This window comes from Baudoinia panamericana (assembly GCF_000338955.1).
Source record: "Baudoinia panamericana UAMH 10762 unplaced genomic scaffold BAUCOscaffold_13, whole genome shotgun sequence".
In the NCBI taxonomy this organism is placed as follows: domain Eukaryota; kingdom Fungi; phylum Ascomycota; class Dothideomycetes; order Mycosphaerellales; family Teratosphaeriaceae; genus Baudoinia; species Baudoinia panamericana.
In genome coordinates this window covers 787744-798991 of record NW_006911269.1, presented here as the reverse complement: position 1 = coordinate 798991, position 11248 = coordinate 787744, and the positions used below count along the sequence as shown (strand labels likewise).

Below are 11248 nucleotides of genomic sequence, written 5' to 3'. Positions count from 1 at the left end.
GTGCTGCGTTGTCCATTGTTCGGAATTGGACGTCGTTGTGTGGTCGAAGCGTGCTTCGTTCTTACGATCAATGCCAATGGAGGATGTGCTCGGGCAGCGGCGGTATTGTTGCACGTCAACTCAATGTTGAAGACCTCCGTCTGCTTACCACGACGAGTATTGTAAATGATGGTAACGGCCGTGACATTCTCGGTCGCTAAACTAGGCCGTAAAGTACAGAAAGCGGCACGGTCTACCTGCTCGGAAGCGTATGCCTAGGTTGGCTTGTAAGCAGAACACGATTACTAAACACTGTAAACACTTCAGTGGCTGTTTAGCGTTACTTGAGCAGTACCGTTCCTGCGTAAGAGCGCCAGAGATAGACCGTACCTCCGTATCCGAAGGGCTCGCGCATGTTGCTGATGTCGTTGATCGGTGAACAATACTGAGATAGCCTCGGCAGTGGCATGCAGTATTGAGTGGGCACAGAAACCCTCATGGTCACCCTACGGCCGAAAGTCTTCTACTTGCATGCCGAAATAATCCTGTCATCGACGCATGCATATCGTCGTATAGGCGCTCGAAGCGCAAAGGACGAACATTGCCTCCGACGGACACTATACAGCCGTTGCTCAGTTGGCTCTAGGGCGCTGATTCAATACATCAGTGTGCGTCGCTGATTTCGTGTGCAGATTGCGAAGGCGCAGGGACCATCGAGGTGCAAAGCTCTATTGCGGCTTGTGAGATCCTCTATATCACCTTATGTCGACATTGCAGACGGTGTTGCGCTGCCAGAGCGCAAGGTGTCGCGCAGATGGTTGGACTGACAAGAATATAACGGAAACGGCCGAGATGCCGCTCCTGCCAAGATGGGAAAAGATGGGGCTATTACCCGGCGATTGCCGCATACTACAGCGTCCTTCCTTCACTACACATTGTTGACGTTTTCTTTAGCTTCGATCACTAAATTCTGTACAACAAACTCCAGACAATATACAGAGGTGTTGCACCTGCCCATTGTTAAAGAGCTACTGCCTGGCGAAGCGTGGGGCGACATGGCTGACTGCGGCTTCTTACCTCTTCCCATAGTCTGCATCCAGTGCGGAACTGGTACGGCTTTCGTCCTCGAGACAGATACCGCATAGACGCTGAGCCACCTCACAGACCAGAACCCTTGCCACATCAAGGTGGTCGGGCCTACTGCAGGCTTCATTGTCGCTGTCTGCTTGGCTGTATGTTCAAAGACCTCCCATGTCGTGGTGATTGCCCTGCTCATGCTCGACAGGTTGTATGTTGGCCTGCCGCAATCTTCTGTGGTTGCTGTGCGACGGAGACGGGGAAGAAGTAAGCCTTCCAACCTAGATGCGATCAAGTCTACCTAACCCCCATTGTTTAGGGTGCTCGGAGCTCCTGTCGACATATCGAATTCGGTCAACAATGCGATACCCTTCTGATTCTGCTGGATAGTTCTGCCATCGTGTGACAAGTATACAAAACCTGCTAATTCCGTCGACGGGCGGAGATGGCGTGGATCATACCGTTCAAGATCAATTGCCGATGTACCATTGACAGCTGTACCACTTGCAGAAGGAGCGACCCACATAGACAGCAACCACGTACCTTCTGTATTCACTGAGAGTTAGTATAACTGGAGTGTAAAGTTGCACTCAACGGCCCGATGTAAATATCACAAATCCCGAGTTCACATTAATCACCACGTACTTCCCATTGCAGCGTACGCAGCACAAACCACTACTACGCCCACAGCAAACTCTCCTCAGCTACGAATGGGGTACGCCGAATATGACAGAAAACGAGTGGCGCGAGGGCATGCGCGCGATCGAAGAATTCTTCCCGGAGCGGTCGCAACCGGCAGCAGCAGTGGAGACGGTGACGGAGGATTCGAGATCGGCTCCGTCAGCTACATAGCTCTCATTCGCAATTTCTCGTTTCGCTGACGTTCCCAGTAGCATGAACGGGCAACACAAGGCGCCGTCTGCGCTATCAGCAGCTAAGACGCAGAGTACAGCCGTGAGAATCGAGTTCGCCGGCTTGCTGGAAAAGCTGGACAATCTTGAGAGATCCGGCCTCCTCACGACCACCAGAGCAGCACCGCGAAGTGCAGAGAGCTTGTCGCCAGCCCAGGCTGCTGCTGCTGGCACACGTAGTCGTGGGGAGGAAAGTAGCTTGCTAAAGCATGTGTATTCCAGTGGCTACGACGATTTCCGCCACTTTGTGGTGCCAAAGGCATACCAACTCGACCAGGTGTGCCACCGCTGCGGCCGCCCTCTTCCATACACAAGAGCGCACCGCAACTGCAAATGCATTTCATGATTGTCTGAGAGCAGGAAACGTCGATAGAATCAGAAGCTCTATCCTTAAGACGCAACCGAGCAGCTATTGACAATGTCCTGGGAACAGATTGTGAGGCTCAGTAGAACAAGGAGGATCCTTAGGTCTTTGGTCCAGATGTATAGGGAGCTGGCAAGCTAGTACGGCAGACTATCAGGGCACATAAGAAACGTAGTCAAACATGGGGCGCTGAAAGTGTGGATGTCAGCCTTTCGTTAGGCTCCAGATATGTACACTATTCGCAAGAAGAAGCATGGTGGCAACCGTTTTGATGTCGCTTGCGTCAAGCTTTCGTGGCTGCAGGACATCGACCGCTTTGCTATTGTCGCAATAAAGCATGCTTGCTGAAAGGAGTAGGAAGCGAATGGTAAGATCCAGTGCTACCAACAATTCCGAGACACCTAAGGCTAATCGCTGAGCAAAGAAAATCTTGGTGACTACTCTGCGGTAGACTGCGCTGTCTTCGCAGCAAGAGCGGGCAAACTGATCGATCTGGGGACTGCTGGACCAGGACGACTTGCGCCCCTCCAATGAATGAAGAGTGCTGGGATACGGTTGGCCGGGGGGTGGACACCGTAGGCGCCTCATGCACGCCCACCGGACCGGTTCGATGCTGTACTCACCGGGTGGCCTTTTGGAAGTTTCTCGCCATGTGCCGTCAATAGCATCAAGCAATATCGGCAGAAGCTCCATGTGTTCAATGACGGCTGTCCTGTTCTTCTCATCTGCCGTGAGGCACTCTTTCTCGAGGGCAACCTTGGCATGCTCGTAATGGATGAACCGGCTGTAGAAAGCCGGACTTTGCACGTTGAGAGTGAGCGTACGCTTGTGATCTTCCTCGTATGTGAAACCGGGCGAGTACAGGACAATCTCTGGGCTCTCGCTATGTGCTGGCTCATACACGACTCGCAAGGGCTTAGAGGCCTCGCTGACGACGTGTGATAAAAAAGCACGAAAGAATGCCTCCAGTATCAGTTCGTCTGCAGTGTATGGTCTTCCGATGCTGTGCTTGGTGACTTCGGGCCTATTCCAAAGGGGCAGTTTCCGTTGGAAGAACAACTTGGACGCCTCCCATACAATGCGAGGAAGGGTTGCGAAGCCGACCCAGCACCATGTCGCAATGAAGCGTATAGATTCAATTGCGGTCATTTTAGCCGGGTCCTCCGGCTTGGACTCCGACCAGACTCTGGCAACAATCTTGGGATGTTCCTCTGACGATCGAAGGACGATGGTATTGTCAATTCGGACAAGGCCAGTGCGCTCGTAAGCTCCTAGTGGGTCAGTTGCACGAAGAGTATACGATCCGTTACGGCTATTGAAAGGAGACACATGGAAGTCCTTGTCCCATACATCGTTGAAAACGACTTCAGTCTGCGCCATCGTGGAGCCGTTGAGATGCTGGCCTGACAAGTCGCCTTTAGTGCCATTCTTGACCACTTTCGTACCGACTGCACGAAGTAGGTACATTCGCCGCTCGTTAAATGTGTTATTGACCTCCAATATCACGTACTTGAGCTGCGTGTCCGAATCATACAGGTACCAGAAAGAGACTGGGTTGAAACTGTAGCCGAGGAACCGAGGTGCAGTGACAAGGTACGCAAGGGCATAGTCACGGTCTGTCACATCTTGGGTATGCAGGTAGGATTTCAACTTATGCGCCAGTGTCACTTCGGCGCGCCCGCGCTGCAGGTAGTCCTCAGCATTAACAGAGAACCAGGCAGGCTTCTGAGCATCGACGGAGAGTATTCGGCTGATGCGGCCCTGGATTCCGACTGGTACACCAACCAACAAGTAGGTGTAAGAAAACGCATGCTTCTGCGGGAAAAGTCTTGTATGCGTTGTCTTGCTCGAAAACAACAACGGAGGCAACACTTGCTCATCGATTGGTTGTGCATACAGTGACTCGTTGTGCTCCATGGACCTCAAGTGGTGGCCTCGAAATACAATGCCACCAGCGAAGAGACCGCAGGCTGCTAGCAACAGGAAAATCTGGTAGTAGAGGTGCGTCGTATTGTTAGTGGGGTCCAGAAAGTGAAGGTCCTCTCTGTGAGGCATTCGCCATGCCCCAGTCCAGTAACTGTACACAGCATGGCTGGACAAGAACAGGATGAGGTCTTGCAGCCATGTCGCATCGGACCAGTAGATCCTGAGTGCCCACCACGGTTGAAACAGCAAGACTCTAGCAGCGAGTGTCTTGTGCGGTGGCGTGAAGATGCTCCAGAACAATGTTGAAAACGCCCATAACAGAGTCAGCAGGGTTCCTGTTGGCACGCCCTGAGATTTGTCCTCGTTGACAGTTCTCACGGAGCTGGCGGCGGTCGCCCGCATCTCTGCGACCGCTCCAATGGAGCCTCACCGTAGCAGACAAGGGTCGCAAACGCAGACAGTGAGAATGACATGTTTCGAATAGCATGTGTTAAAGTGATGCTCGTTGCCGCTTCGCCGCCTGCATCCGGCGTGGGTCTGCCAAGTGGAGCCAACTTTCACCTCACCTGGTTCATCAATTACTCGATTCCCACTGCACGCAAAGAAGTTTGACGAAGGCAGTAGCTGTAATCATGCTCGCCGACAAGCAACAGTCATGATGCTGCAGATAATCATGGCGGTACCAGTGCAAAGTAACACCCACTAACAGGATCAGACCATCTCAGCCTAACAGCTACCTCACGCCATGTCTAACCCGTCAAGCTTGGCCCATTGGGACCAGCATGTGTTCAGTCACCCAGCTGAGACCGCGTCGTGTGCTCTAGCACCACAGGCGTTCTCACTTCAAGCGTACTATCGCGACATTCTAAGACCATGGTAAGACATGCCGAATTAGTCTGGTGTTCATAGAGGACTATTTCAGGTTTGCTATTCCCAGCAGATACTCATCGTATGAGGTCACATTGGGATATGGATTGACAATCTTACCACTGGTTGTGCTCTCTAAGCTGGTGCAAATTGTAATTGTCTGTCACTCTGACTTTACGATGTTAACTGGGATGGTCCCGGTGGCTTTGCTCTTACTTGCCACGATGGTTGGCTTGGGATATTGCTGCCCGAGCCGACTAGAGCTCCATTTCGGTGTGCGTTCGCAAGTCACTGCCGCATGTGCTTGGACCACTGAAGCTGTGCAGGGGTGTATTGTCCTGCTCGGCTTCCTCGACATCGTTCGCGTGTGGCTTATTGATTTGCAAGGTTGCGGCCTGACTGTCAATATTCCGCACCTTGGTGCTCTTCATACACTTGGCCGAGTGGCATTGGTCATTCTGACCACTGCAATTGCGACGTTTGCGACGAACTGGATCGACACCTGGATCAACCCCTGCTCCAAGACTGAAGCTCCTCAAGTCAGAGTCTTCACCACTTTCAGATCATCGAGCAGTCTCCCCAACATCACCTGATTTCGGTACAAGGCACTCACTGAGCAGAAGACGGAGCCTTTCGGAAGCAGCTCGGTCGAAAGAGCATGTAACGGAGAAGATCACCATCCTGTCGCTCCGCAGCACTGCTTTAGGTCAGCTTTATGGTGTTAGGGATGCAGCTCGTTTACCGGCCCTGATTGCTACAACGTCAAGAAGGCGGAGAGATCCGCACGGTTCTTCAAGTAAGTACAGTAATCAGTATATGAACGTTGGGCCGGTCAGGCCCGGGACGTGGCCGCGCATCATGTCAGCTTAGAAATCATGAATCTGCATAGCATCGTGTCAGAATTTGCATGGGTCAGACCAACAACTACCACACGGCGGAGCGGAATAGGCGCTTGCGGCCGGCAATGTCGAGCCTTACTCATCCACGTCTTCTTGACCCAGTCTTACCGAGCCACGTCTCAATTTGTCGATCCATGCTGGTAGCGTCAATGACCAATGCCAGATAAGCCCTGCTAGAAATCCAATTGCATCATTCTTGAACGCTAAGCAGCCACCGGCTGTAATGAGCATGGTCAACCACCTGTTCCCTCGCTCACGCTCGCGCTCCTTCTCCGTGTCTGTGAAGGATTCTCCATGTTCGTCCTCACGCTCAGCCTGCTCCCAAAGGTCTCTGCTTTCGCCAACGCTCTGTCCGACTTTGGCAAGTTCGATGCCAGCGGCAAGGACCATAACGCCCAGAAGACTTCTCGGGAAGCGTTGGAGCAGTGGCACGATAGCATCGCCCGCGACCAGACCGAGTACCAGCTTCAGCAGTCCAAGAAGCATGACACAAGAGCCGCTACGCCCGCCAAAGCGGTACTGACCAGCCAGACCACCAGAGCCATGGCAAATCGGCATCGCTCCGAACCAGCAGCCGATGAGGTTGGCTATGGCTACAGAGAATCCGACTGAAGTCGTCGTGGGAGTAGGTGGATATGTTGGAAATAATGATGATGCCAAGGATACGACGGCTAAAATGCTGTTGAGCGTAGTCAACGGTAGCTGAGGTATTGCTGCGTCGATGGCGCCGATTCTCCAAGACTTGCTATTAGGGACAACCACGGTAGGACGCCAAATACCACCTTTAGTGTCTCCGTACGCTGCACTTGGAGTGACAACAATCGCTATGAACAAACTGACGACAGTCATGACCAGCGCATAGGGCACTCTTGAAAGTAGAGCTGCAACGACGAGCAGTAGAGAGGCTATGACTGCTAAAATCTTGTTGTCCCAGCCTGGTGTGACCCATCCAAGAGGGGTGATAAGGCTAGAGCCTGCGCTGATGACAAGTGCGAGCCCAGCTCCAACCTGAATACCCTTAACCACCGGTACCGGTACAGCACGATTGAGCCACCGGAGCAGACCTGTCGCACTGAGGATGAAGACGGCCATGCCCATCGTCAAGCCTGCTGCCATGGTCTCCTGTTTGCTGAACGATTGACTAATAGCGACCGAAGCAATAGCCTTCATTGGCTGGACGGGAAGAGGTATTCCATAGAGTGCGCCAGTGAGGATGTTCGTCAACCCGGAAAAGACTAAGGTTGCAGACAGGTCGATAGATCCGTTCAGAGCCAGTGCAATCATTAGAGGTAGCAATGTTCCAAGGTCGCCCATAGCACCTGAGAGCTCCGTAATCGGGGACTCGCGCAGTGTCCGGAGATTGTGCTCATTGATGGAGCGTAGATGTGGAAGCAGAGACATTATGATGAAACAGTAACGACAGGATGTTACGCTATAAGATAGACACAAGTACAGTGATGGAGAAAGAATGCGAATATCAATTGACTTTTCAATGAGCAGTGGGTCCGGTCTGGTAACACCTTCTCCGCTTGTGACAGCGGGTTACGCCTTTGTTGAGGTTCACTTGCTGCTGTTACCATGTCACTTCACGACGGAAGCTCGTTCAACGTCAGCGATGCTCGCACAGACAAGAAAGATACAGGATTTATATGTCTAGAGACAGACTGTGCTCGACGAGGTTTTGTGGTAACGAGTTGGTTAATACAGCCTGAGGCAGCCGTCCCCACCAAGATGTGATTGGTCTCACAGGGTGCGGTATAAGCGTCGGGACGACACATCGTGGTTCATCCCTCACTGTACACAGCCTTCGAACGCCACCGCTATGCAATATAAAGCACGGAACACAACTCTATTCCTCCAATACCCGGTACTTTTCCATCATGACAACGATACCATCCTCCAATCGCTCCTGCAGATCGTGCGCAAGTACTTTTGCTTTTTGCGCTTCAGTAGCTACCTTGTCATTGATCGCGAGCTCGGCTGTATGGCTCAGCAGATTAGGCCTGTGTTCTTGCCACCACACGTCTTTTTGCCAAGCGCGTTCAAGCAGGGTGCACAAAGACTCGGTTGGCCTTAGACGCCAGGTTTGCCGCAGATCCGACTCCAGCACTTCTTCCAGACGGTCCTTGCGCTTGCGGTGCATTACTCTAGCAGACTCTTCGTCGAATGTGCCGGAAGGCGATATGCGCGGCTGTGAAGCCAGAGGCAGCAGTTCGACTTGTCGTTGAGTGAGCCCAGAGCTTGGGGCGCGATCGTGCGTTGAATTGGAAGACGACATTGCCGCTGCGTGTTGTTCAGGGACCAATTCCTCAGCATCTGCCGCCGCGGAGCTTTGGGCAACGTCACGCTCGTGCGGTACTTGGATAGGGCTGCAATTCCGCTCGTTCAAGCCATCGATGACCCCAACAGCAAACTTCCCAGCCCAGCCCATGAAAATCGCAGAACGTGCCATCTCTGGCAGTTCTGCTGGAGTATCGAGCGCTACCAGGGCGGACTTTTGCGGGCCTTTGATAGGTTTCCGCTGAGCCTCCGCCTGCTGTCGGGCCAGTTTCATTGCGCGACGGCGCGCGATGGACCCGGGCGCGGGCAAATAACTCCATAGTGACTGCTTCATCTTGTGCTCCATGTCGCACGTCACGTGTCCAGCGCAGCAAGCGTGTCGCCAAATCACACGTAACATGTTCAAGTGCTGCCGTCTCCATGCCAAGCGGAAGAGTAATTCGTAGGTCAACTCGTCTGGTGTAACTGGCATGTGTTGTCGGGTGAAAGCTGGTTCGAAGCGCTTCAGCACTGACACAGCGAAGCCAGGGTCTCGGATACGGGTGCTCGCAGCCAGGAACGTATTGAGAGTGTACGTATCCGGCCTAACGTCGGATTCGTCGAGCAGGCTGACGACTGCGAATGCATCCTGCACACGGCCATGCTGAAGTAGGAGTTTGATCATGACGTTGGCTGTAGGTGCGCTCAGCCATGATCTGTACTTCTTGGCACTTATGTGTTTAGGGGTGCGTAACGCGTGGTTGGTCGGAAGATGTAAAATCTTCTCGAAGATCTCAGCAAAGTCGTCCAGATCCGTATTCGCTGCAGTCTCCGACGATCGCCGAATATACGCGTGGAATTCTCGCTCAATGCTGTTTAGTGCCACTTGCTGTACAGCTTCTACATTGTTGAGAACGCCGTATTCCCTCATCGCTTCGAGTACTTTTGGTTGCTTGGCCCAGCCACCATGCCTACGGCCAAGGAGTTTGTGAAGGGATGTCCAAGTTCGCCACGATGGCTGCAGGCCATGGTTCAGCATGTTTGTCAGCCAAGTCCGGAAGTTGTGCGCATCGCCCACCTTGGCAGCTGCACTAAGGAGGACATCGAAATTACTCGTCCGAAACATGTAGTGTTTGTTGTCCTCGAGCAGCGCAATTAGCTTTCGCAAGGCCGGTAACTCCGTCTGCTGGAGGAGGAAGCTGAACGCAACATCTACTGCCTCGCCAGTCACAGAAGCCGCAGCTTCGGGGTTGTCAAAGATCTCAATCAGCACTTCGATCATTCTGTGCTTAACGGCGTTATTCTGATGCTCGTCGGCTCGGTTGCCGCCCGCTTGCGCTTCGCGGATCACCAAACCTGGAGGCAAGGAAGACAGGGCGTACACATAGTCCGTCAGTTCCGTGGCACTGTAGTAGCTAGGTCGTCGAATGGCGAGGCTCATGTTGCCATTGTCGGACACGGTGAAGCTAACATATTGGCCAGCCAAAGCCGGCGGCAGTCGCCAAATGGTGCGTATCCGCATCGGTGCGTCCATCTCTTTCGCGATCCCTATCGGAGACAGACGGTAGCCGATAGCGTGGTCTTTCCCCAACATATCGTGAGATGGTTTTAAGTCCGTAATCGCGTCAGGCTTCCGGTCGCTATCAGGAACGGCACCAGGAGCGGTAGTTGCGCGAGTAGTATCGTTGTGCTGGTCGACAAACAGCTTGTACTTTGCCAAGCTAGCACCAGGATCCAGACCATCAATGGTGACAGCAGTGCATAGTTCTGGGAGAAGGCGGAGAGCTGCCGCATTCTCGTCGGGCAAGCCACGAAGCACCAGAGACTGAAATCCTGTCTCGGCAGCTCCACCGGGCTGCGACTCTTCGACGTTCAACTGTATGTGACTACCAGTGCGCTGCATCACCTCGAGAATGGCCTGGTTGGCATTGCCCTTGAACGCGGCCCGAACACCTTCTGGAAGGCGCACAATCTCTGAGCGTTCGGTGAAGACGTCGTGTCCTGCGCGGGCGCGTATCGCTTTGGTCAGATCGTACAACACCTTGTTGAACCAGGCGTGATCCGAGACACCCTGGAGAGACGGATGGCGCTCATTCTGCCTTTGCTGGCGTCTGATCTGAAGTTTCACGTTCTGTCGCTGCGATACGCGCGGGTCTGAAAGTGTTCTGTGCGGAAAGTCTGAGGGTGCTGCTCTGATTCGAGCAGTGATCTGTTCCCAGCCATCATTCTGACGCACTGTCGCTTGTGCTAAGGCTGCGCTGAAGTCATCCCCTTCTGCCGCCGCAAGCCGCTGACGCTCAGCTCGTTCAACCTGTTGCTTTCGTTCTGTGGCAACGTGATCGAGCCTCTCGTCAGCCCCCCTCAGGCGTCTGAAAAGCCTTGAATGGTCGACTTGGTTATCCGCCCTTGCTACTGCTACAGACTCGCTTCTGCCTTCCCCAATACCGTGGCGGTGACGTCCATAGTTTGACAGAGGCTTTACACCGTCAGAGGCATCGATACTCTGCCGTTCCGCACGAGCGCTCCGCTCCGCGGGCCTGCGTGCATCCTCATAAACTGTCACATTGTGTCTTGGCTCGGTACGTGCAGTGTCGGAGCTGCTACTTCTCGAGTGCTCGTCCGAGCCTGAATGGGTAGCCGCTACCGCGCTTGCGCTGGTATACACCCGGCTCTGTGAGCAAGGAGTAGCGCCCTTACTGCGGTGCGCCGACCGTGGTGGCCGAGGTTGCCGATTGCTATAAAATGCTGGTGTGGCTAATACCGGGCTGGAAGGTGCGATGGTTGACTGCAGTCGTCGGAAGGGAGCATGTCGCAGCATGAACCATCCCACACCATTTCAACTTGGTCACACAAGAAACTTATGCACACGGAAGGGGAGCATGCTCGGGGATGAAGAGAGTGAACTCCGAATTTGTTCGTCGGTCGAACGTTGTCCCGGCCGATCTTTGCTAGCGTGCCTCGGCGAG

The 11248-nt window shown here is 53.5% G+C and overlaps 5 protein-coding genes across 5 annotated transcripts; 2 read left to right on the top strand and 3 right to left on the bottom strand.

Annotated features, from left to right (window-relative positions):
* Nucleotides 1-566: 566 nt before the first annotated feature.
* Nucleotides 567-1443, top strand: BAUCODRAFT_38442 (uncharacterized protein). Its single transcript, XM_007682211.1, has 3 exons — nucleotides 567-1089; nucleotides 1144-1211; nucleotides 1265-1443. The coding sequence occupies exons 1-3, from the start codon at nucleotides 849-851 to the stop codon at nucleotides 1325-1327; spliced, it is 372 nt and encodes a 123-aa protein (XP_007680401.1). The 5' UTR covers nucleotides 567-848; the 3' UTR covers nucleotides 1328-1443.
* Nucleotides 1444-2139: 696 nt separating this feature from the next.
* On the bottom strand, nucleotides 2140-4739 carry BAUCODRAFT_38441 (uncharacterized protein). The gene has a single exon (XM_007682210.1). The coding sequence runs from the start codon at nucleotides 4657-4659 to the stop codon at nucleotides 2536-2538; it is 2124 nt and encodes a 707-aa protein (XP_007680400.1). The 5' UTR covers nucleotides 4660-4739; the 3' UTR covers nucleotides 2140-2535.
* A 394-nt stretch (nucleotides 4740-5133) lies between these two features.
* Nucleotides 5134-5908, top strand: BAUCODRAFT_287199 (uncharacterized protein). Its single transcript, XM_007682559.1, has one exon. It carries the CDS (start codon nucleotides 5304-5306, stop codon nucleotides 5715-5717), a length of 414 nt encoding a protein of 137 aa, XP_007680749.1. The 5' UTR covers nucleotides 5134-5303; the 3' UTR covers nucleotides 5718-5908.
* BAUCODRAFT_287204 (uncharacterized protein) lies at nucleotides 5908-7629 on the bottom strand. Its single transcript, XM_007682558.1, has one exon. It carries the CDS (start codon nucleotides 7422-7424, stop codon nucleotides 6099-6101), a length of 1326 nt encoding a protein of 441 aa, XP_007680748.1. The 5' UTR covers nucleotides 7425-7629; the 3' UTR covers nucleotides 5908-6098.
* Nucleotides 7630-7634: 5 nt separating this feature from the next.
* Nucleotides 7635-11168, bottom strand: BAUCODRAFT_38439 (uncharacterized protein). Its single transcript, XM_007682209.1, has one exon. It carries the CDS (start codon nucleotides 11098-11100, stop codon nucleotides 7873-7875), a length of 3228 nt encoding a protein of 1075 aa, XP_007680399.1. The 5' UTR covers nucleotides 11101-11168; the 3' UTR covers nucleotides 7635-7872.
* Between the last annotated feature and the right edge of the window lie 80 nt (nucleotides 11169-11248).